Source organism: Physcomitrium patens, chromosome 17, assembly GCF_059467195.1.
Source record: "Physcomitrium patens ecotype Gransden chromosome 17, ASM5946719v1, whole genome shotgun sequence".
Taxonomy (NCBI): Eukaryota; Viridiplantae; Streptophyta; class Bryopsida; order Funariales; family Funariaceae; genus Physcomitrium; species Physcomitrium patens.
Window position 1 is genome coordinate 5,488,978 of NC_143426.1, and position 27,845 is coordinate 5,516,822.

At 39.9% G+C, this 27,845-nt stretch overlaps 4 protein-coding genes and 1 long non-coding RNA gene across 14 annotated transcripts; 3 read left to right on the forward strand and 2 right to left on the reverse strand.

Moving 5' to 3' along the window:
• Positions 1 to 3,599: 3,599 nt before the first annotated feature.
• On the forward strand, positions 3,600 to 7,150 carry LOC112294816 (COBRA-like protein 8). Of its 3 annotated transcripts, none has more exons than XM_024545691.3 (6): positions 3,711 to 4,020; positions 4,255 to 4,613; positions 4,745 to 5,000; positions 5,142 to 5,284; positions 5,407 to 5,907; positions 6,035 to 7,150. In XM_024545691.3, the coding sequence occupies exons 2-6, from the start codon at positions 4,257 to 4,259 to the stop codon at positions 6,773 to 6,775; spliced, it is 1,998 nt and encodes a 665-aa protein (XP_024401459.1). In that variant the 5' UTR covers positions 3,711 to 4,020; positions 4,255 to 4,256; the 3' UTR covers positions 6,776 to 7,150. The 3 variants fall into 3 exon arrangements, with proteins under 3 accessions (XP_090099707.1, XP_024401459.1, XP_024401458.1); XM_024545690.3 differs by having other exon boundaries at positions 3,878 to 4,020; positions 4,217 to 4,613; XM_090243581.1 differs by having other exon boundaries at positions 3,600 to 4,613.
• A 3,640-nt stretch (positions 7,151 to 10,790) lies between these two features.
• LOC112294739 (uncharacterized) lies at positions 10,791 to 14,935 on the forward strand. The gene has a single exon (XM_024545515.2). It carries the CDS (start codon positions 10,791 to 10,793, stop codon positions 14,397 to 14,399), a length of 3,609 nt encoding a protein of 1,202 aa, XP_024401283.1. The 3' UTR covers positions 14,400 to 14,935.
• Positions 14,936 to 15,586: 651 nt separating this feature from the next.
• On the forward strand, positions 15,587 to 19,604 carry LOC112293989 (PHD finger protein ING1). 6 transcript variants are annotated; one of them, XM_024544031.3, is made up of 9 exons: positions 15,587 to 15,895; positions 16,110 to 16,266; positions 16,854 to 16,925; positions 17,213 to 17,400; positions 17,534 to 17,597; positions 17,760 to 17,877; positions 18,003 to 18,138; positions 18,411 to 18,608; positions 18,912 to 19,604. In XM_024544031.3, exons 2-8 carry the CDS (start codon positions 16,239 to 16,241, stop codon positions 18,585 to 18,587), a joined length of 783 nt encoding a protein of 260 aa, XP_024399799.1. In that variant the 5' UTR covers positions 15,587 to 15,895; positions 16,110 to 16,238; the 3' UTR covers positions 18,588 to 18,608; positions 18,912 to 19,604. The 6 variants fall into 6 exon arrangements, with proteins under 6 accessions (XP_024399799.1, XP_024399796.1, XP_090099709.1 ...); XM_024544028.3 differs by having other exon boundaries at positions 15,591 to 15,895; positions 17,997 to 18,138; XM_090243582.1 differs by having other exon boundaries at positions 15,596 to 15,680; positions 17,997 to 18,138.
• A 674-nt stretch (positions 19,605 to 20,278) lies between these two features.
• LOC112293991 (ACT domain-containing protein ACR9) lies at positions 20,279 to 25,173 on the reverse strand. Of its 2 annotated transcripts, XR_016497863.1 has the most exons (8): positions 24,442 to 25,173; positions 23,128 to 23,348; positions 22,641 to 22,859; positions 22,368 to 22,473; positions 21,870 to 22,209; positions 21,325 to 21,609; positions 20,777 to 21,025; positions 20,279 to 20,554 (listed from the first exon to the last, which is right to left on the reverse strand). XR_016497863.1 is itself a non-coding variant. In XM_090243585.1 (7 exons), the coding sequence occupies exons 2-7, from the start codon at positions 23,279 to 23,281 to the stop codon at positions 20,882 to 20,884; spliced, it is 1,248 nt and encodes a 415-aa protein (XP_090099711.1). In that variant the 5' UTR covers positions 23,282 to 23,348; positions 24,442 to 25,173; the 3' UTR covers positions 20,279 to 20,881. The 2 variants fall into 2 exon arrangements, 1 of the variants encoding a protein (XP_090099711.1); XM_090243585.1 differs by having other exon boundaries at positions 20,279 to 21,025.
• Positions 24,738 to 27,180, reverse strand: LOC149987523 (uncharacterized). 2 transcript variants are annotated; one of them, XR_016497864.1, is made up of 2 exons: positions 26,487 to 27,180; positions 24,738 to 26,099 (listed from the first exon to the last, which is right to left on the reverse strand). It is a non-coding gene; the product is annotated as an uncharacterized LOC149987523 (long non-coding RNA). The 2 variants fall into 2 exon arrangements; XR_016497865.1 differs by lacking the exon at positions 24,738 to 26,099 and adding an exon at positions 26,108 to 26,306.
• Positions 27,181 to 27,845: the final 665 nt, after the last annotated feature.

A 27,845-nucleotide genomic window follows, 5' to 3' on the forward strand; every position in this document is an offset into this window, starting at 1 on the left:
TCCAATTTCTAGTATGAAACACAAGCTTTGTGAATCCAACCTCTAAACTTCCAATATATCATCTTGCCTTGAATGGATTGCCTTGTCTCAAATGGGTCACCCTCAAGTGGACTCAAACTCTAGTGTAGTCTTCAACATCTCAATGCCTATTGGCCATGACTTTCAATTAATGGAAATGAAGTCCTCAATCACTCACCTTATCTACCCACATGGAATGGTCTATGAGTCAAAATATTATATTTTTGACTCGAAAGCCCCTCTAAACTCCTTACTAATAAATCCTACAACTTCTATCCTTAATTAAAAAACTTAAATTACAAATTTAAATTACAAACTTAAATAAATTAGATGAGCATTTTATTTTATTTTATTTTTAATTATAATCCGAACTCTAATAAAATTTCAATTTATTTTTACATATTATGCTATTTTCTAATATGACAATGTGTGTATGATTTATTAAAATATTTTATTTGTGATTGTGCTTTTAAAAACTACAAAATTATGCCAAATAGATGATGGATTATGGTCACAGTAGCATAAATTGAGATGACATTAGTAATACCTTAATTTTAATATCATAAAATTTTCTTTAATTTTTTTTAAGAAAATAAATATTATTTTTCAAACTACAAATAATAAATAAATAAAATTCATTTTTTATATTTTTATTACTTTAAATGCACATAATATCAAGTTTTAAATACCATTCAAAATCAAAAACATGTGTGAGTTGATTCAATTAACATAACTATTGCTTCAATCTTTCTTTTGCAAGTATTCATGTATAAAAAATAATAAAAAGAAAAGAAAAGAAAAAGAATAAAGATAGTGATGCAGTCACATTGTTTATAGTCATTCTATTTACATATATAATTATGAACAGATATTAAACACAAACAAATGGTAGAAAAGACAAAATTGAAAAACTTATCAAATATATATATATATATATATATATATATTTATCTCTCTTGTTTACATGTAAAGTAATGAAACAAGTAACATCAGTGAAGATAACAAAGTATCAATATAGTTATCAATCATTTCACTGAAAAAAATGGATTTACAATTGTGTAATTTTTAAAAATTTATGAAACAATATAATTACTACAGTGTTTTATAAAGTGTTATTCTAAATACAGGTTTCCTAACTAAAAAGTTGCTTGGATGAAGAAGTTGCAATTGAATGAAATAGCTTAGCAAAACAAAATCAAATGTATTCTGTAGTTAATTAAATTATTATTATTATTATTATTATTTTAATAATTCCGACTATAGTGTGCAAGTGGCTCCAAATAAGAAAAAAACATGATGAAAATATTATGATGACTATTTCACTCTAAAAAAAAAAGTGAGGTTTTGTGTTTTTGAAACCAAAAAAGAAAAAGAAAAAAAGAAAATAGAGGACAAGGATCTATGCGCTCTAATGAAATCTAAAGAAGACCCTCAACGAACAAAACAATATATATATAGAAACTATATTTCTATTTTATCTTCAAATAAATTTTTTAAATAAAGGAGAAGAAAAATTGAATTCTTGAACAATCAACCTTGCACCCACAATCAACATTGCCTAATAAACAATCACCCATTTGAAAGAACGGTCAAAAGGTAACATCAATAATGCTCCACTCAATAAATTAAAAAATAATAAAAATAAAAATAAAAATACACACACATACACACACACATACACACATACACACACACACACAGAAAAAGAAGTAAACAAAGCGAAGCAAAACAAGAAGAGCAATAGAGCAAGTTGGAAAAAATCAAAGGGATGGAGACGGACTCTTAATCCTATTCGTTGATTGACTGACTCTTTGACTGACTTGCAAAGCAAGCACTACATTTTTAACAATAATAATAATAATAAAAGGAGGAGTGGAGGTGGGGTGGGAGTGCTATTTCCAACCCAGTAGAATATTCGAACGAATTCCCGGCGTGGTTTTGTCTTCCCAACTCTCACTTTTTCTATACTAGATCGGTCTCGAGAGAGACTTGACGGTAGAGAAGAGCCTGATCGAAGAAGTCGCTGTTTCTGGATGCCTGGTTCAGCGCTGTGGGTTATGCACCCCAGCTCATGCCACCACCGTTGCCTCCCCTCGAACAGCATGAATCCTTCGTTCGGCAGCACATTCGGGTCACAATTTTGACGCCGCCGGGATAATTATAGTTTGTGCGAGTGTGTGAGTGAGTGAGTGCGAGAGAGAGAGATTGAGCAGGTGATGGGGGAAATCAGATCAGAGCCTTGTGTTTAAATATCAGAGCTCCAGTTGCGTGAAGGCTCCGTGCATGCCTGGCCAGTGCAGTCCAGCAAAGAATACGAGATTCAACTATATATATATAGAATGAAAAGCGATATTCTGTTGCAGCGTTTGACTAGTTGTTTCACAAGGAGTTTGTTTCCAGTGAACGTTGGAATGAGGTCTAAGAATAGACAAATTTATTTGTTTTTGTTTGTATATTTTTGGTAGTTTGTATTTTTTAGAAAATAATTTCATTGGCAACACCATCAACTTCGACAGTGGCTGTGATTGGCGAGGATGTCTGGTGAGGAAAGTCAAGGCAAGGATAGCATGCCACTCACCGGCACCCCCAGTTGATTGAAAGGGGGGTTGATGAACTTTGAAACTCAGCGGAAGCTGTGTAAGTTATTCTGTGGTTTCTTTTTTAGGAACGGTTGAATTGCCAAATGGGTGGTGCTGCTACACATGTTTACGGTTCCTGTGATACTTTAATGGATCTCGGGTTTCTGTCTTGAGAACCGTGAGCTGGGTTTAGTCCCAATTTCAAACCTCGGCACACGAGATCACTGGAGATTGACAATGCTCGCGGTAAATTATTCACTGGAGCAGGACAAGGGTCCAGTCCTTGAGCTCAATGTGTTGAATTATTGCAGCCGAGAAGTTGAAAGGTGAAAGGTCAGAGCAGCACACATAACGCTGCAGTCAAAAGGTCGCGTGTTTCTATAGTGCCCTAGGGAAACAAATAATGGTGGAATAGGGGATGGGCTTAACTAGTGATAAATTTTAGCGAGGGTGATTAAAAGGGGGGCTAATTAAAAAAATTGCGGGAATCTTCCGCATTGAAAACTCCGAGGTATTTAAGATGAATGAGAGATGGCAGATATTCTCACATGATTCTCACGTAGTCAATCAACATCACATGTATCATCATCGACCAAGCGCCAAACTGCGTTATTTTGCTCCTCCGGTGGTCAGTACGCATTGTCTTAAAATAAATCTCGCCACCCATGAAAAAACACAGTTCCAGTGCGATAGCAGAAGAATTATTATCTACTTTTCTCTGTTTGAGGGAGACTTACCACGGAGGAGCTGCTCAGCCTTGAGAACTGGTTTTGTTGGGCGGTTGCGGTTGGGGGTGGAGCTTGGCTGTGAGCTAACCCCTCACGAGGGTGTCCACGAAATGCGCGACCAGGACAAGCATTTACTAAAAAGCACGTAGACCTGTTAGTAATGCTTTAAAGGATGCACACGAAATGACGGGTTCAACGTCGATAATCGTCAGCCTGTCATCGCTGTACCTTCAGGAAGCATTTATTGCAAGTTCCTGCAATCATCTAACGGGGCAATGGTACTCACGTCGAGGGTATTTGCCTACTGTTTTTATTTTTTATTTTTGAATTAGAGGCCGAGTTAAGACAAGTAGCTGGTGGTGAGCCAGACACACACTCACACGCACACACTCAGACACACCGACACACATCCAATCTGAGGTTTCTTACCCAGCCACCTGCCCAGTCGTATACGTTGACGGATTTACACACACTCATCTGTCCTTGATCGTATTCTCGTTCGCAATTGTTGGGGTCATTAGATGGTGGCACTGGTCTCGCGCTAGCCTCTTTGCAGGATAGTTGGGTGAGATCCATTCCGGAAAAGGGAACGCTCTTCATCGAGACAGTGTAGGCCCTAGGGTGAGTGGAAGATCGTGTGGGCAGATTGAATAATTATCGTTTCCCAGGCTCCACAAAATCATCCTCCGCAGTCGGTGCGAGTGCTCAACCTTCTCTATCTCCTGTCGTAGAAGTCATGTAATGTTCAGGAGTGTGATGTGAAGGGAGTAGACGCCCAATTTTCTAGTTTCTTACAATTTGGATAATTCTTATTGCTGTGGAAGCTTGTGTTGTCTCCCCCCTGGCGTTGCGGGGGACGAGGCGGTGAGTTATATCGTTTGGATTGAGCAGATTGGCGAGAGGTTCACTTGGCTGGTTTCCTATGGTAGCCATGGGAGGGTGCAAGGTCGGGGTCGGGGTGCTCCTGATCGTTCTCTTCGTGATGGTTGTGTCGGTCGATGGACAAGCACCAATAGGGCCGCCAGTAGTCGGAGGGCCTGCTCCGACGCCAGTCCCAGCTCCCGCGCCACTGGATTTCGCACCAGCACCGGAGCCCGCACCTCTATGGCCCCCTTGCGACGGGGTGGATGTCGTGTACCAAAATACGCTCGTGGAGAAGATCTATCCTTTCCTTAACGACACCCCTTGGCTGCAACCATACAAGTTCAGTTCCATCGTGACGGTTACAAACATGGGGTACTCCACGGTGGAGGGGTGGGCGATCGGCATGAATTTCTCCAACAATGAGGTATGAAACACACTCGAACGTGGTGAGGAGTAGTAGTAGAAAATGAAAGGCCTCGGCCGCTCTTAAAATTATAAGCTGCACAGGAATTGTTTTTTTGGACGTTCTCTAAATGGACTCAAAAAATTGAACAGATTCTTGTCGCCGCCGATGATATGCACTTGGAGGACGGGCGCCTCATGCCTGTTGATGTCTCTAATGGCACCATTCTCACCCAAGTTCCTGCGGGAATATTGAAGAATGCCATTGAGACTGCTGGAGACTTCGGTCAGATTCGGAAAACCTTTGTCATAACGGGTACTGAGTTCGGCCAGAATAAGTTCTCCATGCCGAAGAATATTAACATAACGCAGAAGGGCTACAACTGCAGCATTGCAGAAACCTTCTTCAGTAAGTCTTATGACTGATAAAAATCTTCAGACTTGCACTTCCTCCAGATTTTTAGAAGCTGAAGGATTTATTAAAGAATTGTCGCTAGCTTTGCAATTGTACTCATGTCAGAAGTCATGGATTGGGCGATTATCGGTGCAGATACTACAATGCACACTTGCTGCTCGGAGCCGAATCGCAATGTCACCCTGACTGACGAGGAAATGTACCTGCCTCCTGAGAAAGGGAATTTCACAATCACTTATGATGTCACACAAGCTTATCCAGGCAGCTACTTGGCACTTGTGAGTGACTCACTCTTTTCGTGGTATTCTAATCACTTGAATTCAATCTTCTGATTGAGTCACTATGAAAGCTTGCGCAGCGCCTATACCTAAAACATCCGCATTGGAGTGAGCTAATGCAGGTGACGATTTCCAACGACAGCCCATGGACGCGTCTAGAGAATTGGAACCTCTCCTGGACATGGCAAGAGAACGAATTCATCACAAAGATGTTGGGCGCCACGACGCGCGCAGCTGACCTGGATGTCTGTTTGAATGGGCTTGCAGCGAAAACTTACCAGCAAATGGACCTTAACAAGGCTCTCTCCTGCTCGAGGAGCCCCGAGATCATAGATCTTCCCCTCGGTAGAATAAATGACACCCAGGTTGGCGGCATCACATACTGCTGTCGGAATGGCACCCTCTGGCCTGCAGTTCTAGATCCAGAGAAATCCAAGTCTGCATTTATGTTGGACGTGATGAAGCTTCCACCACAGAGCAGCAAGATTAACAGCATCACGCCCCCGGGAAACTGGAGGCTAGGTGATGGGAGGTTCCAGTGTGGCAAACCTCGCCGGATTGAGCCAACCATCTTCCCCGATCCCTACTTGAGCCATGATACATCCGCTTTCAAGACATGGCAGGTGCAGATTCATCTTCGTAGTTGACCGTCCCAAATTCTGTGTGTGGGTGTAGTAAGAAGTTGTAGAGCTTAATGATTATCTTAGCTTGAGAGATTGATTGGGTAGAAATTTTGGTTTGTCTTGGCAGGTTACGTGCAATGAAACTGCAGTCAAACGGCCTCGGATGTGCTGTGTTTCATTCTCGAAGTACACAAATGAGTCCATCGTTCCTTGTCGGACCTGCGCTTGCGGATGCCCCAAAAAAATTAATCCAGTGTGTGACGCCAGCGCTTCCTCCATGCTCCTTCCTTACAGCGCCATCACCACGCCCCCGTTGAATCGAACTCCTGAGATCCTTGCATGGGCAGAGATGAATCACAAGGTGCCCCCCAACCCGCTCCCTTGCATGGACTACTGCGGCGTGGCCATCAATTGGCACATTGTGTCGAATTACACCGGGGGGTGGAGCTCTCGCATGACGCTTTTCGACTGGTCCAACAAAACCTATGCGGACTGGTACACCGTTGTGGAGATGCCGAATGCATACCTAGGTTTCGAGAAGGCGTACTCCTTCAATGCAACCGCAATGCCGCCGACGAACGACACTGCGCCCAACACGAGCCTCCTCGTGACGGGACTTGAGGGGCTCAACTACTTAATGGCTGCCACTAACCTGTCGGCAGGAAAGCTGCAGTCCGTCTTCTCCTTCACAAAGAAAACCACTCCAAATATTCGCGAAGCGGATTTCTTCCCAACGAAGATCTACTTCAATGGAGAGGAATGCACGATGCCAGAGGGCTTTCCCATCACTGCCGCCGCTTCAATGCTCACCTCCACTGTGGTAACTCTCGTGGTGGTGGTAATGTGCTCCATGATCCTCTTTCTGTGAGCATCCCCAAAGAACGTGTAGTTTCTTCGTCATTTTCTCTTGCATGTTGAACATATTATCGGTGCTCTGCGAAGTAGAGGAATAGGTGGTGAGCACCGTACTGATGTGAATTCTTCATTCTTTGGGCTGATTGCTGTCGCTGTAGAATGAGGTGCTTTACAGCGACTGCGTAAACATGTCACGGTCCTCGAGTTGTATAGTACGTACGACGGAAGACAGTCAGAATTTTTATCCCTTTGGTTAGGCTTCGATTGATCAATCTGTCGGTGCGCGATTGATCTTGTAATGGGTACAGCTAGTGGAGGTGCACACACGTGACATCCTCTTCACACACGCCGTAAATGAGTAAAATAATGGTAACCACTTCATTGTCAATCCACAAACTTTTTTCGATTCCTTCACCACTTTCACACTGGCTTGCATTCGATCACATCTGATGTTGAACTGTGTCGTCAAATCGTTGCGGTTGTGCGCAACCCTATTCAATCACCTCGCTCATGACATGCGATAGAACAAGCTTTTGCACTACCATGAGAACAGAACTCGTCTGACAATGCGCTTAACCTGCTAATCCACCTTCGTATCCAATGTTGGAACCAACTCGACACGCAAAAAGCAACACCCAGTCAAGCACACTCCCCATCCTCGACTCATCGTCTCGCTGCACTCGAGATCAACAGTCTCCTGCAGAAGAAACCTATGCCCCTCGTGCGACATACGACACGAGGTCGACATTCTCCACGTGCACCCACAAGGAAAACGCCGCCATCTCTCCGAAAGCACCTCCAGAGCCACTCACTCAAGCCATCACCAGACCAGGACCAGCAGCTTCGTTACTCAGTCAGGAAATTCTCCTAAATTTGGTCCCATGGTTTAAACACAAATCCTGATGCTGATTGTCTGCATCGTGAGTTGCCACGACACTATCACCATCCCATTGCAGTGTCATCCCAATGCGGGAAAGGGGCCATTGACACATGTTTATAACAACTTCAGGCGGGGCCCAGTGCGGGAAGAAGGTGGGAGCGCACCAGATCCAACGCTAGCGACTCCGTGTCTAGATTCTAGCGTCGGACGCGTAAGATCTCGTTATTAACGGTTAAGGGGAGATCCACGGGATTGGATCCCCACGGTAGACGGTGATCCTTCTGATTCGAAGCTGACGATGATCCACACCTGTCACCGTCTGTGGGTCCCCTCGGAGGTTGTATGCTCACCGACAGCGCGATTTCTTCGTTTCAATGTTGTGCGGAATTATACTTTTACTTTTTACGACAGCGTGGTTGTTCATTAAGCTTTTTTCTGCATGGAGAGCGACCAGCGACAGTTTTGCACATTTGCATTCATTCTCTCTCGTACATGCAGACACAAGCATACATGTGTTAACAGTCCATGAATTCACCAAGTTCATTATTAGTAGAATTTGTGTAATAATGTATGTCTTTTGTCAAATGGACGATCTAAATATAGTTTATATAGGTCGCTGCAAGCTGCAGTTTAAGAATACACATGTGAAATGAGTTTGAATTTCGTGGAATGCACAGTGACTTGATCGAAACATCTTTGAGTGCATCTTTGAATGTTTGTCCTTCTTACGGCATTTTATGGTATTTGGATCTTTGAATGAGTTGGAAAATGAGTTGATATTTCTAAATTAGTATGGGATAATCTCTTACTTTCTAATATCTATTTGGAGTTGCCAAAATTTTAAAATAAGGAAAAAATTGAATAAAATAAAAAATATATATATATAGAATTTTAAAAGAAAAGGGAACAATTAATAAATATGATCTTTAATTTAATTTAATTATGTTAAAAATGACATATTTTATTTTTTACTTAAGTAACTAGTCTGTAATCATTTTAAAATTGTAACATCTAAATATAACAAAGAAACATTAATAAGCATCTATAAGATACTACAATAAAGTTTTAATATGTTTCTATGTTACATTAAGATGTAATAAATGCATTAATAAGCATTTATACAATACTGCAATACTACAATCATACTACTAAAATCATAAGCCCTATCAAAAGTCAACTATACTTTTCCTTTTCGTTTTCCTTTTACTGTGACTTTTTACTTTTACCTTTACTGTGACTTTCACTTTTATATTTACAGTGACTTTTACTTTTACTTTTACTTTTGTTGACTACATGGTTGACTGCTCCGTTTATTACTGCGCAGTTTTGAAATTTGAACGTTGAGTTTGTGGGTGTGTGCAATCCAAAGTGTGTGTTACAATTTGAGCTTATCCAAAACAAATTTGAAACTCTTGATTACAATTTTGAAGCTCTTGATTACAAATTTGATGTTCAAAACATTTTTTGGATTGTGCACTTCAAGATTGAGTTGTAAATTGTGAGTTGGAAGTTGTAAGTTGTGAAGTTGGAGTTGGAATTGGTTGATGTGATCTTGGAGGTTTGAATACAAAGTTGGAGTTGGAGTTGGAGTTACAAAGTTCAAGTTGTGGAGATTGTTCAAGAAATTTGAGGTGAGATTGCAATTTTTGCAAGATTGTGAAAGATTGAAAGGTTTTGAAAGATTGAAATTTTTGGTAATTTTTGATTTTGGGTAATCATAAAATCAAGTTTTCAAACATTAAACTTTCAAATCAAGTTGAAATTTAGTGGTTTTAGTTGCAAAAAACCAAACAAAAAACATCAAGGACTCAAAAACGAGCAGCTGCTGTTTTTGTGATGTGCACATCGCCGAAACTTTTACTTTAACTTTTTTAAAACTTTTTAAAACTTTTTTTTTTGCCCAACAATTTTTCATCCGCTGCGATTTTTCATCTGCTGTGTGATTTTTCATCCATTGCATTTTTTCATCTACTGCATGGTTTTCATCCGCTGCATGATTTTTCATCCATTGTGGATGAAACTGTATTTTGGGCAGAATTCATTTAACAGTGAATTAATATCTCCCAAAATACTAATTATTTTTGAATTCCGACTTCGGATTTGGACTTTTTAGGTGCATTTTCATTTACTAGGAAAGAAAATGATTTCTGACAAAAGTTTTCAAAAATCGACATTTTTAAGTGTCTTCAAAAAAAAAAATTTAGAGTCTAAACTTTGGAGGTAGAGTATGGCTTGAGAATATGTTCATCACATCTGTTTTCATGCATGTTTTTTGTGTGTTAGATCAATACCTCTTGGCTACGAATGTGTTGCAAAGCAAGCGCCAACCTAATCTATTTTTTTTCTTTGAAGTGTAGTGCATTGAACGTAAACTTTTTAGAGTGGAGTGAAATTTCATCAAAAGGTGCAACTTTCTTGGAGCACAAGCTTACAAAGGTACTATCAAAAACCTTACTTTTGTGAGTTTTGAAATGGTTTGGGATTCACGTTAGGATTTTTGTTATCCTACATTAAACTCTGCTTTTTCTTATCAATTTTTTCAATCTTTGTGGAGTTTAGGATTTAGGGTAGGATTTCTTCTATCCTACACTAAATCCTATTTATTGATATATCTTTTTATCTTTGTGGAGTTTAGAATTTATGATAGGGTCTTCATTCTCCTATCCTAAATTCCACTTTTTTTATTATATTGTCATCTTTCTAGAGAATGGCTCGTGCTTTGTCTACCATTGATAATTTTGTAGATGTCAATGTTGATAGTGTTGGATTAATGTGCATCCAATGTCCAAAATGTTTGGCTTTTCATTTTAAAAAAGAAAAAAATACCATTTGTTGTTACAATGGCAAAATTGCCAATGAACATGTTAATCACCCCATTGTCCATCCAATGCTCAATGAGCTTTATATGGGCACAACACCTAAATCTCGAGAGTTCCTTAAATCCATTCAAAAGTATAATCAAGCTTTTGCATTGACAAGTATGCGTAGTAAGTTTCAGTCTGGCTAAGTTGAAGGTAGAGGGGTATATACTTTTCGTGTGAACGGAGAGTTATGCCATCACATTGGAAATTTACAACCCGATTTAGACGAAGGTGCTAGATTTGCACAAATTTATTTCTTGGATGATGGTTTACAAACAAATCGTCGTATGGAGATTTTTGATGATCTTCATCGTGATGTTGTTAACAACATTCAAGAAGTTTTAGAATCCATAAATGCGTTGGTTCGTGGTTTTAAGTCTTCGCGTGATGTTCTTCAAAGGGGACAAAACATGGGACTTCGTATCTTCGGTGAGGTTCCTTTTGGTGAACATCCCCATCGATATAATCGCCAAGTAGTTCCAGAAGTTGCTGCTGTTGTTCTTGACGAACAATACATGAATTTTGGTAGAGATATTATTCTTCACCAACGTAGTGGAGATTTAATACGAATAAAAGAAATTCATCCAGCTTACGATGCTTTATCCTATCCTTTGTTGTTTCCTGATGGGCGATGTGGGTGGTCACCAACTTTTAAAGCAGATACTGGAGTGACTTTAAAGTCATATGTCCAATATTTGCTTCAAAAGCGCCCAGAATCTAATGTATTACATAAGGCTGGTAGATTATTCCAGCAATATGTAGTGGATCAGTATTTACGTGTAGAACATGAAAATTTGCTTTTCATTAGGCAACATCAAATTGAACTTCGTGCAGAGTGCTATCAGGGGGTCGTAGATGCTTTGCAGGAAGACAATGGAGCACGCATTGGGCGTCGCATTGTCTTACCTGCAACATTCATTGGTTCCCCCCGATACATGCAAAAACTCTTTCATGATAGTATGGTTTTGGTTAGAGTTTTAGGAAAACCCGATTTGTTTGTGACAATGACATGTAATCCGACTTGGTCTGAGATTCTTGATGAGCTTGAGCCAGGTCAAAGTCCTCCTGATCGTCCAGATATTATTGTGCGTGTTTTCGAGCTCAAGTTAAGAGCATTGATGGATGAGATCACGAAGAAGAATGTCATGGGAGAGACAATTGCTTTTTGTTACACTATTGAGTTTCAAAAACGTGGTCTTCCTCATGCACACATTCTTCTTTGGTTGAAAGATAAGGTCAATGACTGTGACCTTGTAGATAGGATAGTATGTGCGGAGATTCCCGATTTAGATAGACAACCGCAATTGTATGCCGCAGTTGCCAAGCACATGATGCATGGACCATGTGGTTTGCACAATCCCAATTGTCCATGCATGGAAGACGATAGATGTACAAAGAACTATCCGATGCAAGCTCGAGATACTACCGAGGTGGATGGTGACGGACATGTTTTGTACCGTTGTCAAAATCAAGGTCGATATATCGAGAAACGTGTACGTGGACAAATTGTCCGTTTAGACAATCGATGGGTTGTGCCATATAATCCATATTTGATAGGTCAGTTTAATTGTCACATTAATGTGGAAATTTGCAGTTTTGTAAAAACTGTCAAATACCTCTACAAGTATATTTTTAAAGGTCCAGATCGTGGTGTTGTAGAAACAGATGAAGTGGTAGATGAGATTAAGGATTTCTTGGAGGGTCGTTATGTGGCCGCCCAAGAAGCATGTTGGAGGCTCTTTGGTTTTGAAACTAATAATAAGAGCCATAGTATTTGTCGTTTGCCTGTTCACCTTTCCGGTCAGCAATATGTTACTTTTAAGGAAGGAACATCTTTGGACTCGGTGATTGATCAAAATGCTGAGACTAAACTCACCAAGTTTTTTGAGCTTAATTGCCATATTCGTGCCTTAATTGCTTCTGGCAATCAAGGCATCCATATGCTTCTTCGTTACATGGATCTTCCACTCTATTACAAGTGGGATGTGAAGAATAACATGTGGGAAAGAAGAGTACGTAAGATAAAAGTTTTTGGTCGGATAAACATGGTTCCCATAGGTACCGAAGTATTTTACTTGCGTTTGTTGTTGACTCATGTCGAGGCACCAACTTCATTTGAGGACCTACTTTGTTTTCATGATATAGTGCATCCAATGTACAAGGCCGCTTGTATTGCAAGAGGACTTTTACAAGATGATTCTGAATGGAAAAATTGTCTGCAAGACGCAACTGTCATTGTGTTGCCTAAACAAGTTCGGCGGTTGTTTGCAACACTTCTTGTGTTTGGACAAACGCTAGATCCTCTTAGCTTACTAAAGACACATCTTGATGCTATGTCTGATGATTGGCGCAATGATCAAAATTGCTATTGCAAAGCAATTTTTTCCATTGAAGAATATTTGTCATCATCAGACAAACATCTTACAGATTTTTTTAATATTGAAGAATTGAATGAGTTTGGTTATTCAAACATTGTTGATGTTGGCGGTGATTCCAATGACAATATTGATTTTGATAACCAAAACATTACTTTTCTAGAGGAGGATGTAGGTAGGCTCAACGAAGAACAATACATTGTTTTTAATGCAGTGACCACTGCCGTTTTAAATTCTGATTCTCCAGATCGGCTTTTCTTTTTAGATGGTCCTGGTGGTACAGGTAAGACCTTTTTGTATAACACCATATTGGGTTATCTTCGTGGTCGTAATGTCAAGTGTATGGCAATGGCAACAAGTGGAATTGCCGCATGCCTTTTGAATGAAGGGCGAACGACACATTCAGCTCTTGCTATTCCTTTACAGTTGCACGATGCATCAATTTGTAACATTAGTGCCCAGTCTACATTAGGTCAAAGCTTACGTGAAGTACAATTGATTATACTTGATGAAGCTTGTGCTAGGCATCGTTTTATGTTTGAAGCTATAGACAGATCATTGCGAGATATACGCAATATAGATAGTCCAAATGGTGGTGTTGTAGTATTATATGGCGGTGATTTTTGCCAAACTTTGCCTGTAGTTGTACGTGGAGGTCGCAAGCAAACTGTTCAAGCTTGCTTGCGAAATTCATACCTATTTCCACTAATGCAACATTTTCATTTGACCACTAACATGCGTTTGCAAAGTCAATCGGACTTTCAACGATTTTTGTTAGATATTGGTGAGGGCAAAACCGGTCCAAAGGTAGATTTACCGCTAGGATTAGTTGCTCCTGGAAATTCTTTAGATGGTCTCATTGATGCTATTTTTGATGATCCGGTTGATTTTTCTGAGCGCGTCATTTTGGCTGTCCGGAATGATGATGCCCAAGAAATCAACCGAAAAATCACCGATCGTATACCTGGTGATGTGCATCAATGTTTTAGTGCTGATTTTGTTCACGAGAATGATGAACATGCCCATCATTACCCAGTAGAGTTTTTGAATTCTTTACAATTGAGCGGTTTGCCTCCTCATCAATTAAGTCTTAAATGTGGCCAATATTTGATGTTGCTAAGGAACTTGAATCCGGCAAAAGGTTTGTGCAATGGTAGTCGTTTGCGTCTTTTGCAAGTGTCTTCCAGTGTGTTGTTATGTGAAATTGTAGAAGGACGCTATCGTAGCCAAGAGGTATTGATTCCTAGAATCACACATCATTGCAACGATAGCCGCTTGCCATTCACACTTTGCCGGAGACAATTTCCTATCACTAGTGCTTTTGCCATGACAATCAACAAATCGCAGGGCCAATCATATGATCGAGTTGGCATTTATCTTCGCAATGAAGTATTTAGCCATGGTCAATTATATGTGGCATTGTCTCGTGGTAGACATCCTGCAAACATTAAGGTTGCCAATGACAACAATGAAGCCGTGGGAACGATTAAAAACATTGTTTATCATGAGGTTTTTACATGACATTGTCATATAAATTCCTATAAATATTTACACCTGAATCAGGTGGATGGAAAAGTTAAGAGTTTGTTTCAAACTCTGCATGTTTAGGGTTCATGCACGCTTTGGCGACGTCCCCTTCCATCCAATTGCATTCTTTTGGTGTTCAATTATGTTTTCTCAATTGAGACAACTTACCATTCAATTGAAGAAGGTTACATCTTGAATTTCACTATTCAATGAATGGATATTTTCCAATGCATGCATCTTTAGATGCATTTTATTTCTAAAATTTATTACTCTATTCTATTATATTACATTCTTAAAATTCATGCTCAGGTCATGAAGACATATTTATATATATAGATTGTTGTTACCTTCCTTTTAAACTATTTTGTAATATAAGAACTACATTAAAATGGTTGGACTAATGCGTTGCAAAGCAAGCGCCAACCGCTAGTACTACAATAAAGATTTAAATTTTGGTATTACCTTGTAAGCATTAGTAGGATGTAAAATTTCTGGAACAAAATTTTGCAAATCCTCATTGGTTCAAATATTAATACTCACAAAAAGGAAAAAAAAGACAAAGAAAAAATGAAGTACCGACTGGTTTTGTTTTGAAATTTACAACTAGGGCCTTTTTTTTTAAAAAAAAATTAATAATAAACCCATTCATAAAATATTCTCTGATGCTAAAAAAATATTTTTCTTATTTACACAAATTAACAAATGAAAACGTACACAAGTGTTCCAATAAAAAAGTAATCTTATAAAAATACTCTATTCAAATACTTTTTTCAGCTTTAGATATTTTGATCTTCAAAACATTGTTTATTTATTTGTTTGTTTGTTTGAATTGTGTATACAGACACGCAGACAGAGATAAGCAGAACTAACCAATATCTGAAAATTAACTTTTAAAGGAATTTTTTGGTGTCAAAGGAGTGATAAGATAGTAATTTTCTAAAAAATTTAGCGAAAAACCTACCTATGAGATTTAAGAATAATCTCATTTTGAAAGTAAATTTATGCTTAAAAGTAAAGTTATTAAGTGATAATCTGTTTAATGGAATAAGATTCAATAGGCCCCAATGTCCTGGTCCTTCACTGAGTGTTTTTCGACCTACCTGTGCGACTGGTACCTTCCACACAGCACCCCGAACAGTACCTACTCCCAGCGCCGCGAGGACGTCAGGTACCTTGCTACTCGCTCATGACGCTCTCCCAACTGCGTTACCGCCTCCGTCTCGAGCTTTGTCGTGTTCGTTGATGGTCGCTGTTTGCTTTAATTGGCCAAACTCGGTACGAATCAGGCTTGCGATTGCACTCAACGGAATTGGGTCGTTCTCTGTTTCGCAGCATTTGGAGTGGATATGGAGTAAATTAGGGTTCCAGACTGGGTTCAGCACAAGGTGGTAGGGTTAGTAATTCTGGTGATTTGGAGAAGTTGCGAGATGATTCGGTGCATTGTGAGTGGTTGCTGAGGTTTGTGGATCCTTTTTTCGCAGTTTTGAAAGGTGGGTGCAACTTCTGCAGTTCGATAGTTTCTCATGAAATTGTTTTTGCTGTTTTAGGGTTTTCTACGTGAAGAATCGACGAGTGATTGGAAGTGGGTTATTTGGGCAATTGTGTTCTGCTTCTGTGGAATTGGAAGTTGTATGGAGTAATAGTGGATGCTATGTGGAAACCCTGAGTAAAGCGTCGTGGAACCTGTTTCCTTGCTTGTCTTAGTAAGGTTTGAGCGGATTCGCAAGAGCAAATTTAACCAGGTAGGGACGGATCAGTTGCTGGCGTTGCTGCGCCCAACAGCAAGAGACTCGTTAGCATCCAGCAAAGCGAGGTTGAGGACTCGACGCCAACATGACTTACTTGGAAGATTACATTTCGAGTATAATTTCTAACTTTTCAAACTGTAGCAATTGTTTGTGAATTTTTAAGCTGTGGTACTTAATCAATTTGACACTTGCAATGAGAAAAATACTGCACATGTATCTCACTCTGCATTGAATTGGGGTTTTAAGCATTAGCTGACAGCATATTTTATAGTTAGACGTGCAGCTCTGTGTAGAATATCATAATTGAAACCGTCTTCGTATTTTCTAGCTGATCTAATCCAATGAACATGACTTTTCACATGTGACTAGCTGTCATTTACAAGCGTCTTGATTTTACGTAAAGTTTTGGCAGTCTGTTAGGGCTGGTAAACCGTTTTGTTATGTACGAATTTGTTCGTATCTATTCTGGTAATAATTTTTGGTCATATTAAAATGTACACAAATTCATATCGTTGTAGTAACTTCGACTATAATTGCATACATCTGCTCACCTGCTGGAGCGGGTCGATATTGAAAATGAAGTTCATTATTCCTTTTCGTATCTCCAGATTTTAATTTGATAATTTTATGCACCTTGTGTTGCAGCTTGCGTGTTAAGCTTGAGTAATTTATATGTCCTATTTTTTATGCTGTTGGCTAGGTGTGCAGACACTTCCAACTGAGCTTCAAAAAAACTATCAGCTACTACGGGAGCTAGATCAAAAATTTCAAGGTGAGGACTGAGGGTTACTTTCTTCTAACGTAGTCAAAGCATCACCTTGAGACCAATGATTCACAAACAGATCTAACCTCACTTTACACTTTTCTTATTTTAATTCACATGCTCGAGCCTTATTCACCAAGTACTATTATGTTGTACTACATAATTTCTTAAGTCTTAGTTAGATTTTTGTTGTATGTATATTTAGAAAATGATAAGCTACTAAACATCTCTCTCCTGCAGATTCTAAGATAGTCAGACAAAACACATGATACTTACAGTTTGATGTCATGATGCAGCTTTACAGAAGCACATGCAGGTGCAATGTGCGAAAGGGCTGGAGGAGGTTAGAAAGGCCAAAGAATCTGGAAGTGCTTCCCCTGATACTGTAGCTTTACAGCATTCAAACGAAGTTCTTAATGTTCACAAGGCATGCCTCACAGTAGCTGAGGAGAAAGTATTTCTAGCTGTACAGACATATGATTTGGTAAGTATGATTATTCACATGCTTTTGGAGTTGGATATAAAGAAAGATTCGATTACTGAATATTTTGCTCTGAAATGAGACTGAAGTGCTAGTCGATTGGAACGGCACAAATGGATGAGTATGCGTCATGCAGGTTGATGGTCATATCCAAAGGTTAGATAAAGACTTGAAGAAGTTTGAAGAGGAGCTAAGAAGAGGTCAGTTATTTAAACTCCGTTTCTTTCATTTTCTAGGTGTTGACCTCCCCAGTTTTCTTCCTCGTTGTAGAGTACACGGTATGTGAATCTTTCCCAATCTAATTCGGTTGGTTATTGCTTTCGTCATTCCTTACATTGTGCGAATGTGTCATGAGTGTGCAGATAGAGAGGCAGCTGGAGGAGGTCTATTGTCAGCAGAGCCGCGGTTAGATGGTGTGGGTGGTACGCTTGGAAGAGATGGAGGAGATGGAACCAGATTCGGTCGCAGGAAGGGTGCTGGGTATTGAGCTCATTCTAAACCATTTTGCATGTATTTTTGTGTGTTAGTGTTTTTAGTTGAGCCAGATTTATTAAAGATGGGAAATAGCAACTCAAGATCGAGGCCTTATATTCTTTAAGGTACAGCGGAGGAGGTGGAGGGCAGACAATACCTACAAACGTCAATGTAGAGTTGGATCTCCCTGTCGATCCAAACGAACCAACATATTGCTATTGCGGACAGGTTTCTTATGGCGAGATGATTGCTTGTGATAATTCTGAGGTAAGAGTTTTATGTTTCCTGTTTGTTTAGCAAGACTATTAGTTTGCTGAAATTGGTGTCGGGGTGACATAAAGTCTTATATGCTTACATCGTCTGAACTGTGAAAAGTATATCTAGTTTTAATTGACGGAGGGCAGGGTATGATTAACTTAGTTCTCAGCACATGGAACCGTGGTTGTTCTTGGCAGTCGTTGCTGACATGTACTATGTGGTTTTCTTAGGCATCTGCTGTTGGTACATACTAGTGCTTATCTGAAATTGAAATCTTGCAGTGTAAAATCGAGTGGTTTCACTTTGACTGTGTGGGGATCAAGGAGAGACCGAAAGGAAAGTGGTACTGCAGCGACTGTGCAGTTGTCATGAAGCGGCGACGCCCCAAATTATCAATAGGGGGGAAAGCTGGCCATCCTAGCACAAAGAAAGTCCACAGTGACTTTCAATATTCATAGCTTGTCCCAGTTACGACCAAGGTAATAGTCTTGATTTCAATGCTGCAGATAACTCTCACGTTGTATTTAGGTGTATATACAAATTTGTTGTAAATTCTTTGCTTATACAAGTCTCCACATTAAATCCAATTTTGAGTTAATATCATTAACATCCTGGGTGGAATTTCATTACTTTGGATGATTTGGTGTAATGTATGACTATACACCCACATCTCTGATATATCGAAAGGGAGTTTGGGCTGTATGAAGCACAATCCATGAATTTTATCAATGAAAGGACTTTGCTACGAATAGTATCATGGACGTTTTATGTTGATGACGCAGGGAGAAAATACATGTTACATACCAAAGCTTCTAACCACTTGAGGGGATTTGTAAGTAGTCCATTTTTATCTTTGCCCACTGAAAGGTGAGCGACCTGAGCCGCCGCGGCTGGTGACGTTGCAGACCATTCTCTGAAGCAAATCAAATGGACATTTATCGTAAAAAAGACGTTTATCAGGTAGCTTCTTGTGGAAGGCTACGGGATCTTCTAGATTCTTTATGAACTGTATGATATAGCAAAAATGTACCTTGCAACTTTTCTTCAGGCAAGATATTTTGGTGCCAGAAATCTTCAGTTCCAATGTGCCAAACGAAGTTGCTGAAACAACACAGTTCTGTTTCATGCGTGGGAGACAAAGCAGTACTGCAAATTTTTCCCTTCTGATGTTTAAGTTGAACCTGACAAACAAACAGTGGCCTCTACGTTAGTCGTCTATTGGATAAGGATATAGATAGACAACAACCTTGCCCAGGTGTACAACAGAATTGAAAACTTTAGTGATGGCACAGCATGTTTTTCCCATCACCATGCTACAGATTTGCAGGCGTAGTGTAGAGTACAATAGTGTAGAGTCTGTCAGGCTTTAGAGGTCATATATCAGTGACTCTTTTCTCACAAAAGGAACAGTATGGAGATGTTTCATTGGTGCATTTAAGACATTCAAAAGCTTGCTGTTGACTGGTTGATATTCACCATTTTTTTAATTCTATCATTTGTAACCATAAAAGTAGAAATCTTTTGATATGATTTGAGGCCTTAGAGGTTTGGAGTACATTTAGATGAATTTTGAACTTGGTAAATCTCCTAAGAAATATGCACCAAGCATGTGTAAAATTGAAAATCGAATGCAACAATGTGCTATCTAATCTTGCCATTTAATCTTACTATTTAATTTTTACAATTTTGTTGTTAAAAAGATAATTTATTCTCTTGTTTCACTTTTCAAGTTATTACTCATATTCCATAATTTGTAGGAAAAAACAGTAACACTGTTTAGAAGAATATTTAATTTTTGTATATTCACTTTTTAAAGAGTTTATACTATTTCAAGTTCTATACAAAAATTTGTCATTTTAAAAAATATTACATTCATACATTAAGTATGTCAATTGAAATTGGTTAATCTAATTGGAAAAAAAAATGATTTTAAAATAGAAAATGATTAAATTATAAAACCATCTTGAAAATTATTTCAAACTAATATTTTAAATTAAAAAAAAATGTTCAATCATTTCAATAAGAGAGATGATTATATCATATATAAATAGTAGTGATGTCTATGAATGAACCAACGAATTTAAATAAATTTGGAAACTAGGCGATTTCGTTATAATTTATGATGCAAGTATAAAATGAGATATTAATGTAAAAAGAAACTTTATAATCCTTCACAAAATAACATTTATTCATGAATGATTTTGGGTAGTACACATCATAACTCCAAGGTTTCATGCATTCTTCCGAAGTCTCGTAAACACTCTTCTACAAGCACCGCCAGATTCATGTCTTCACCTTGCTCCTTTCATAACTTGGGAGTTAGCTAAACATTTCTCAGCTTTTGATGTGCTGGGTGCAGAAACCTATCCAGGTCCCCTATGATCATTTTGCAGCCTTGGCTGCAAAACCATGAGTAAAGTACATCCTACAAACAACAATCATATGGTTATTGAGGAACTGTGGGGGTACTCTTTTAACTTTTAACAGATACAACCGATGGTGATCTGAGAGGCAATTCGGAGTAGCTAGGCTCCGCACATAGAAAACTCTTTAAATTTTCCACCGACTAAAATTTATTACGCTACACTTTCCAGTCTCTCTCTCTCGCTCAAGTGGATATAGTTGGCTATCGTTGAGAGGTACCCACCATGTTGAAAAAGAGGTTTCCTGTCATTAGAGTGCACTATACTTTCTGATGCAGGCCGCAGGTGGACAGAGGGGTCCAAAAGCTCGACAGATACTGTTTGGCATTTTAGCCCAACAGTATGTGTCGAACTTGGTCCACGATAAGCTTGCGCATCTTGCTACTTGTCAAAGAAGGCTCTCCTCTGTCTACAAGCAGAAACTGATAGATTTCCCAACGCTTGCCGTTGTATTCATGCCTCCCAATATCAGCCTGAAACACAGTAAGAGTTTGAATTGCATGTCATATCAAGGAGCGACATAAAAACACGAGTGAGAAACAGGCAAGAGTTTAACTTTTTTCATTTCAAACTCAATTAGTTATTTCAATGATTTCAGATGAAATTTGATCACTTTACCTAATGAATGAAGGTCAGTCCTTATCTTGTTTCTTACAAGACTTTTGGGTGGTGGATTGTCGCATGAGTGGAAGGTTATAGTAAGGAGCGAGAAGAGAGAGAGCGAGAGAGAGAGGGATAATAACAGTGAGAACAATAGAAATATGTAATTTACCTTGAAAATACAGATGTCTAGCATTTTCAGAGCTAGAGTAGCATCATGCAATACTCGAGGTCGACCTCTTCCACATTTCTCAATAGGGGTCGCGATAAGCAATTCGGTTTCAGGACCTCTAGTCTCCACCTTGATCCGCACAGGATGCTCAACTTCCTCTTTTACATACTGCGCCAGAACTTTCTGCTCTTGCGTGTCAGTAACCTTTCGATGCTTCGAATTCAACAAGAACAAATTGAGTTCAGATTTTCCGTTGTCCAAGATGTCAATCCGTCCATAAGCCACCTGCAGAGATTAGAAAACCAGTCGCATCATTAGACTGTGGTGAAGAATGTGTGAAAATAAATCATTCTCCATACAAACACCTCATAACTGGGCAATTAACCTTCAAAAAGATGACAGGTCACTAGAAAACGTCTCAATCATCAACAACATGAACAACACGAGGGAAGGTGTCTAAGCAGTGGACACCCAAAAACTCTTGATACGCATCAACCTCAATGCGACCTTCAAAAACTAAGCTTTAGTTAAATTCCAGCAATCACCTTCAAGTTAAGGTCCTTCACAGCACGAAGACAGTCGTATAATAAACCCTTTCGGCTCTTACAAATAATTTGAAGCAGACTATGAACAGGGCTGGTATTGTTGTCGAAGGCTACAACGACTCCGTTGGCGTGATTTCCACCTTTGTTTAAATCCTTTTCAAAAGTTGAAGGATCATCATAAAAAATATCTCGTGTCAATGAGTCGGGGAGGACAGAACAAGTCAGGTCCCCACACTCGGGACTAGCACGACCAATCTCACAATGTGAGCATGACTCCCCTAGAAACTCTTTGAGTTGCTTCGTCACTTCCTCGGCTCTTTTCTTGCACGACATTTGGTTTCTGAACCGAACGTACAATGAAAGAAAAATGTCCGTATTAGTGTGAAGGTTAGAAATCGCAGATTGAATCTTAAAGATAAACATTAAAATATGTACACAAGGTACAAATCCAATCTATGTCTGAAGGGGGCTAAATTGGTACGTGTGTGGGAAGGAAACCTGTTGTCTGTGACGAAAAACAAATCTATGGCTCTTCCATCTGGGCTGGTTGACACTTTGATTTTTTTGATAGTCAATTCCATCTCCCACAATTTCTGAGTAACATCTGGGGAACCAACCAATGCACATTAAACAGATGTAGACAACATCGTTTCGGAATGAAAGTAAAGGAGAATGTAACTAAATGTCACAGACCGCTATCATATTTACAGAATAAAATCCAGTGAACTACCAAATAGCATCGCCATATCAGGACATTCGATGGAGTAATACCATGGAGTAGGCCTGTCCGATCAGAAGAGCAGGCCTGCAGCAGCAGGACCCTTTCGCACTCGGGCACAGGAGGGGATACAGGAGGTAACATTGAAGCTAGGGTGGATGGGCAGACATCTTCCAACCGTTGCTTCAACAGCGACCAACGCAAAGTTGAAGGACTTGTTCTAGGTTTCACCCACAGCACTACAAAACACCAGCGTCCATCTATTGACATATCTGCAAAGCGACACATACAGACCTTGGTAAGGTAGTGGGATCTATCCATAAAAATTAACAATATAACGTTCATTTGTAAAATGACTAGCTTATTGCAAACTAAACACCTTCCATGTTGACTACATTCGATTTTATGAATGTTGTCTTTGAATGTGATTAAGAAGATTAATTCATCATATGTTCCGCAACATCAGCCAAGCATATGTAAAGATTTAACATCAATCTCTTCTAGAAGCACCCAGGCTAATGAAACAGCCCAAATATGTACCTCCTTTCTCGACACTTAGGCCGAACTCGAATACTATTCTGGCGAGGTCACAACCAAGCCCCACTTTGTCGGGACAATTGATAGTTATCTCACTTAGATCCTCGGGCTTCTTGCCCCTACGCACAACCACATACTCGTCACTGTAGGCCCCCATGTCTCCTCTGAAATTGTTTCCCTTGTGTAAGCCGATTGTGCTGTGTTGTACTCCAAACTATTTTCGTCTGCAATGGACAGCGTCCAACGTTAGCCACCATTCAATTAGGCTAGTACGTAGGCAGTTTTCTTCTGCACTGTAACATATGACTGATGTAATCACACCCATAGTGAAAACACAAATCACTACATGAGATCATAGAGTGCAACACCAATGTCTCCAGAGACACAAATATAGTTGTGGAAAATACATGGAGAAATATAGCGATGCAAACTCATCTGTTCCACATGCGGAAACACACCTTTGCAGTCGAAAAATTCAGTGAAATAAGCCATCAGGATGATCACTTAAATCTCAGAAGTCGTGGCAGTTAAAAATGACATTGTCCCCATGTGCAAATCTACATTGAATCGTGTGTCTCTGGAGTTTTAAAGGTTAGCGACACTAATTCACGTTCCCGCCATGAGATTTCCTACTGATTATTAGCCAGATCTAAAAGCATACTTTGCAGACGACTATCAAATTTTACGTTGCGGGTCATAGTGTTCATGAAATTTAATTGGAGATGTGAGATCATAAACTGAGTACAATTGTGAGGTTCTCGTAAGATCCATACGTAGTTGTGGAAAATTAAGCTCAAACATATTCCTAGCAAGCGGGTCCGCAATCAACAGTAACTGCCGGACTTCATATCTCTCTCGACATGTTTAAGCTTCGCACACAACTAGTTCGGAGACCCTGCTTGAATGCCGAAGAATGACCAGGCACCTGAATGCTGTTGCGGAATCGTGCACCAATGCTACTTATTTGAGATTTTCTTATTTTGTTGCCAGGTTAAGCATGAAACAATGGATAACCGTAAAAGAATATGAGTTATTTATTGCCAACGCTCTCTGACTCATCCACACAAAATAACTTCTTTCGAAGAATTTCTCTACTCTCCATCACGTAAACCACAACCGACTCACATCATGACAACGACAGAGTCCATTTCAGTAGATTCGAATTCAACTTGTGATACGAAATGCTATTCCCATCAATTCCAATCCTGGTTTGAGTTTACCAACAACTGAACAGACGTGCTGCGAAACAATCTGATCAATTGGCTAAGTTCGAGTTCATAATTTTGCAAACTGCAACTATTCAGAAACCCATCTCACCTTCAAGACGATGTTATCAATCTCTTCCGCTCGTATCACAGACGGCGCTAACCATGAAGAAGCGCATTTAAGCTCAGCTTGAGCACAGCACGCGACCCCAAATGTCCCCACAGCAACCGCCAGCGTCTACAAGCTCTCGTTCTCCTGAATCCTAAGCCTGAACCTGCATCCACCCATGTCCTCGCCTTCTCCGAATCCTATTCCCACGTCCCTCTAATCCCCATCAATGCCTCTGCGAACAACCCAAATGCATGACCCAAACTAAAAAAACACAACCAACAAACTCTATCTACAAGGAGAAGGCGGCGACCACAGAGATTGAATAACCCCCCAGCACTCTGCTCCGGCAAAGCTCTCCGACAGGCCCACAGAAGGAACCCTCCGACAATCCCACACCAGAAAGTCTACCATCACTAGCTCATAACATTCTCTTCGGCAGTGAGTTTGTCTGCTGATGAGCTGAAATCGGTGATCCGACTTGATGAAGTGAATATTGGATACTGGAGAATTCTCTAGATTCGGGATTGGATCATCAAGCCAGATTGCGCTCTTTGAGGCTCCAGGGTGCTTTTTCCAACACGAGTTGGCCAGGTCGGTGAGTGGCCGGGGCCACGCCACCTTGTGAGGCCTCAAGGTGGAAGTCCATTCCTCTTTACTGCGAAGCCCATGAGTCGGAGCCAGATCTGCCCATCGGGACAAGTGGGGACCATCTCGATCTATTAATGGCTCTCGGTAGCGATGGTGGTGATGGGAGCTCATATTTTCCGCACACTAGCCTTTATGCGACAAGCCACCCTTGGAAATGGTGCCGGTGATGTGGCTCCGTGCCGCCTTTCTGGAATAGAGAAGGTGGCTGTGGGCACCACACCAGCTTCGTGAGCCTTCAATCCATGCAAAGCGTGAAGAAGCTTCGCTACTAGGGAATGTTTCTGAGACGTGTTAAGTGTCACTTTCTGCATTTACTATTATTTTAATTCTTCATGTGCAATCGATCGCGCTGGGGGCTGTGTTTATAGACTCCATTCGCTCCGGGAATTGCTGAGACTATAGTTGGCATTTTTCCAGTCGACCCGTATGCGAGCCAAAGTAAGGTACCTGAAATGATGGGCTGCTTGATCGCGGTTGGCAGACAGTCAAATCGTCATCGACTGGGTTGGATTGTCCACCAGCAGCACTGCTCATCGGAACTGTAAAGTTCATGAGCATTATTGCTTACTGACGCTTTGAACACGTCCGTCCTGGTCACTCCCTCCGACAAGTTCCTATCCTATTCCACAGCGTCCGCTCTCAGGAATTGATCACCACGTTGGATTTATGACAAGCACTTTCCTCACCCCACTACTCGGCACGCACACTGAAACTGCAGAACGAATCTTCCTTTGACAAGTTCCCTCACACGCTTATGTCAAATGTGCATGAGATGCGAAGCTTTCGGGTATCTATACCCGAGTGAAGCTAAAGGTTGCTGAAGCGCACGAATTCGGAATGGCTCAGGCGACGGAGGTGAGTAGGTGAGCACATTCACGGCTGTCAACAACATTTCTACGACTTGGAATTCTCGTAGATCACTTCGAATGAAACCCAATCTCTGTCTAGCAAACTTGTCGCCACATGGTTGCGCAAGAGACCACTTCTGGTGTGAATATGCTAACTTGTTACTGCAGAACCAAGAATGACTAGCTTCAAAATAAGCCAATTCTTCAAGTTAAAAGTTAACTTTACTGCAGTTATTTTTCTTAACGTCTCAAGTTGCAAACGATCAAACTGACAAGAGATACCTCTGAGCATGAAAGACTATTCTGCCCTAAAATCTCACTTTTCCGTGTCAACAAAGTCCTTTCGCAGAATAGAATAAAACCCAGGGTCTACAGCAAACAACACGAATACACGAAAAACTATCAATACCACTTTATTATCCCAATTCGAGAAGTTCAACATCACCAATAGTGTAGCAAAAAGTAAATAAATCAAAGACAAAATCCACTTCACGCTTCACAAATAATAATTTCAGCTTCATGAGACCAACAGGAAGCGCTTACTCTCACCATATCCAACACAAGAAGTCTTCGTTGAGACTAGAGATGAAACACGCACAGCTCAACTCAAAACTGGGTCATGGGAGAGCAGTTTGCGGTGATGATGTTGTCAGATGAGGTGTTCGATCAGATGTGTGCATGATCGCTGGCAATAGCTACTGCAACGTCCGACCGACAACATGTTCTCCGCATCAACTAAAGCCTGAGTCATCGAGCTTTATCCTTGCTGTTATCAAGCAACTTGGTAACATCCTTCCATAAGAGCCCCCTGGTTGTATTCATGTTCCCTCCATCAGAATCGAAACAAGGCTGAAAACAACACCGTGTTTGCAGCATTCATCGTTGCTTACCTTAGCCAGGATCCAACGTCCCCCTCCATTCTCGTTACTGGAGAGCAACACCATCCATGATGGCGCTCTCTCGGTACTGCTCCCAGCAGCTTGAGAGCAACAGCACCGATACCGGGAGCTTTAAACTTCGACAAAGATTCCGCTGAAGCAACAATAAAGAGGCTCAGAAACCAGCATCTGCACCCAAGCACTACACTCACTCACACGTGTTGCAGTGCTTTGATACTCCAGCCCCTCCTGCCTTTGTACACCTTTATCTCTCTATCAACACCATTGGTTTAATGTGCAGCAAAATGTACCTTATTCAGAAAACAAATGCGTTGCAGGAAGGCACACTGACAAACGTTGATATATTCATGTCGATTGTGGGTTTTATCAGGAACATGTGTTGTAGAAATGCTTTTAAAGAAATGTTGAATGGATCTACGGTTAAACAATGAATTAAAGAGTAGTTATCTATTTATTTACTTATTTATTTATTTGTTCTGTTCTGTTTGTTTGTTTGTTGTTGAAGTGGCATGATTCAATTTTAGAGGCAATAGATATTTGCTTTCATCGGGTTTAAAGTTATCCACAAACACAGTCTTCTATTACAACTAGGAGAAGCCAACTTTTGATGGTAGCTTTAGGTAGAGCCTATGACTTTTAAGTCCATTTTTTATTCTTTCAATTGGTATTCTCCAAAAATAATACCTTGTTTTTTCTACATTCTCTATATATAAGTTGTACTTTCTAATGAATTTTGTACTTTTTCATTGGTATTTTTCTTATTGGATTATCCATTCTTTGTTATAGTTTTTTGGAGAAAACATTGAATTGTTGATTATCTAGTCACCATTAGTATTATTATTATTTTAATAAATTATTATAGTTATAATAACCAATGATGTTTTGGATTTCTATCTAATACATTTTGTTGTGTGCCAATAAAATATACCATGTTATGTATATAATTTTATTATATAGCAAATCTATGTACTTTTAAAAAAAACTTTTCTATTTTAAGAATCCAATGAAA

Coding starts and splice junctions, on each gene's coding strand:
- LOC112293989 (XM_024544028.3), top strand. CDS start 16,239: ATGACTTACTTGGAAGATTACATTTCGA. Junction 17,598..17,759: donor TGAAGAGGAGCTAAGAAGAG/GTCAGTTATTTA, acceptor ATGAGTGTGCAG/ATAGAGAGGCAGCTGGAGGA. Junction 18,139..18,410: donor TTGCTTGTGATAATTCTGAG/GTAAGAGTTTTA, acceptor GAAATCTTGCAG/TGTAAAATCGAGTGGTTTCA.
- LOC112294816 (XM_090243581.1), top strand. CDS start 4,248: ATGGTAGCCATGGGAGGGTGCAAGGTCGGGGTCGGGGTGCTCCTGATC. Junction 4,614..4,744: donor TGAATTTCTCCAACAATGAG/GTATGAAACACA, acceptor AAAATTGAACAG/ATTCTTGTCGCCGCCGATGA. Junction 5,908..6,034: donor CCGCTTTCAAGACATGGCAG/GTGCAGATTCAT, acceptor TTGTCTTGGCAG/GTTACGTGCAATGAAACTGC.
- LOC112294739 (XM_024545515.2), top strand. CDS start 10,791: ATGGAGATTTTTGATGATCTTCATCGTGATGTTGTTAACAACATTCAA.
- LOC112293991 (XM_090243585.1), bottom strand. CDS start 23,281: ATGGGGGCCTACAGTGACGAGTATGTGGTTGTGCGTAGGGGCAAGAAG. Junction 22,210..22,367: donor TTTTTCGTCACAGACAACAG/GTTTCCTTCCCA, acceptor CGTTCGGTTCAG/AAACCAAATGTCGTGCAAGA. Junction 21,026..21,324: donor TAGACATCTGTATTTTCAAG/GTAAATTACATA, acceptor ACTGTGTTTCAG/GCTGATATTGGGAGGCATGA.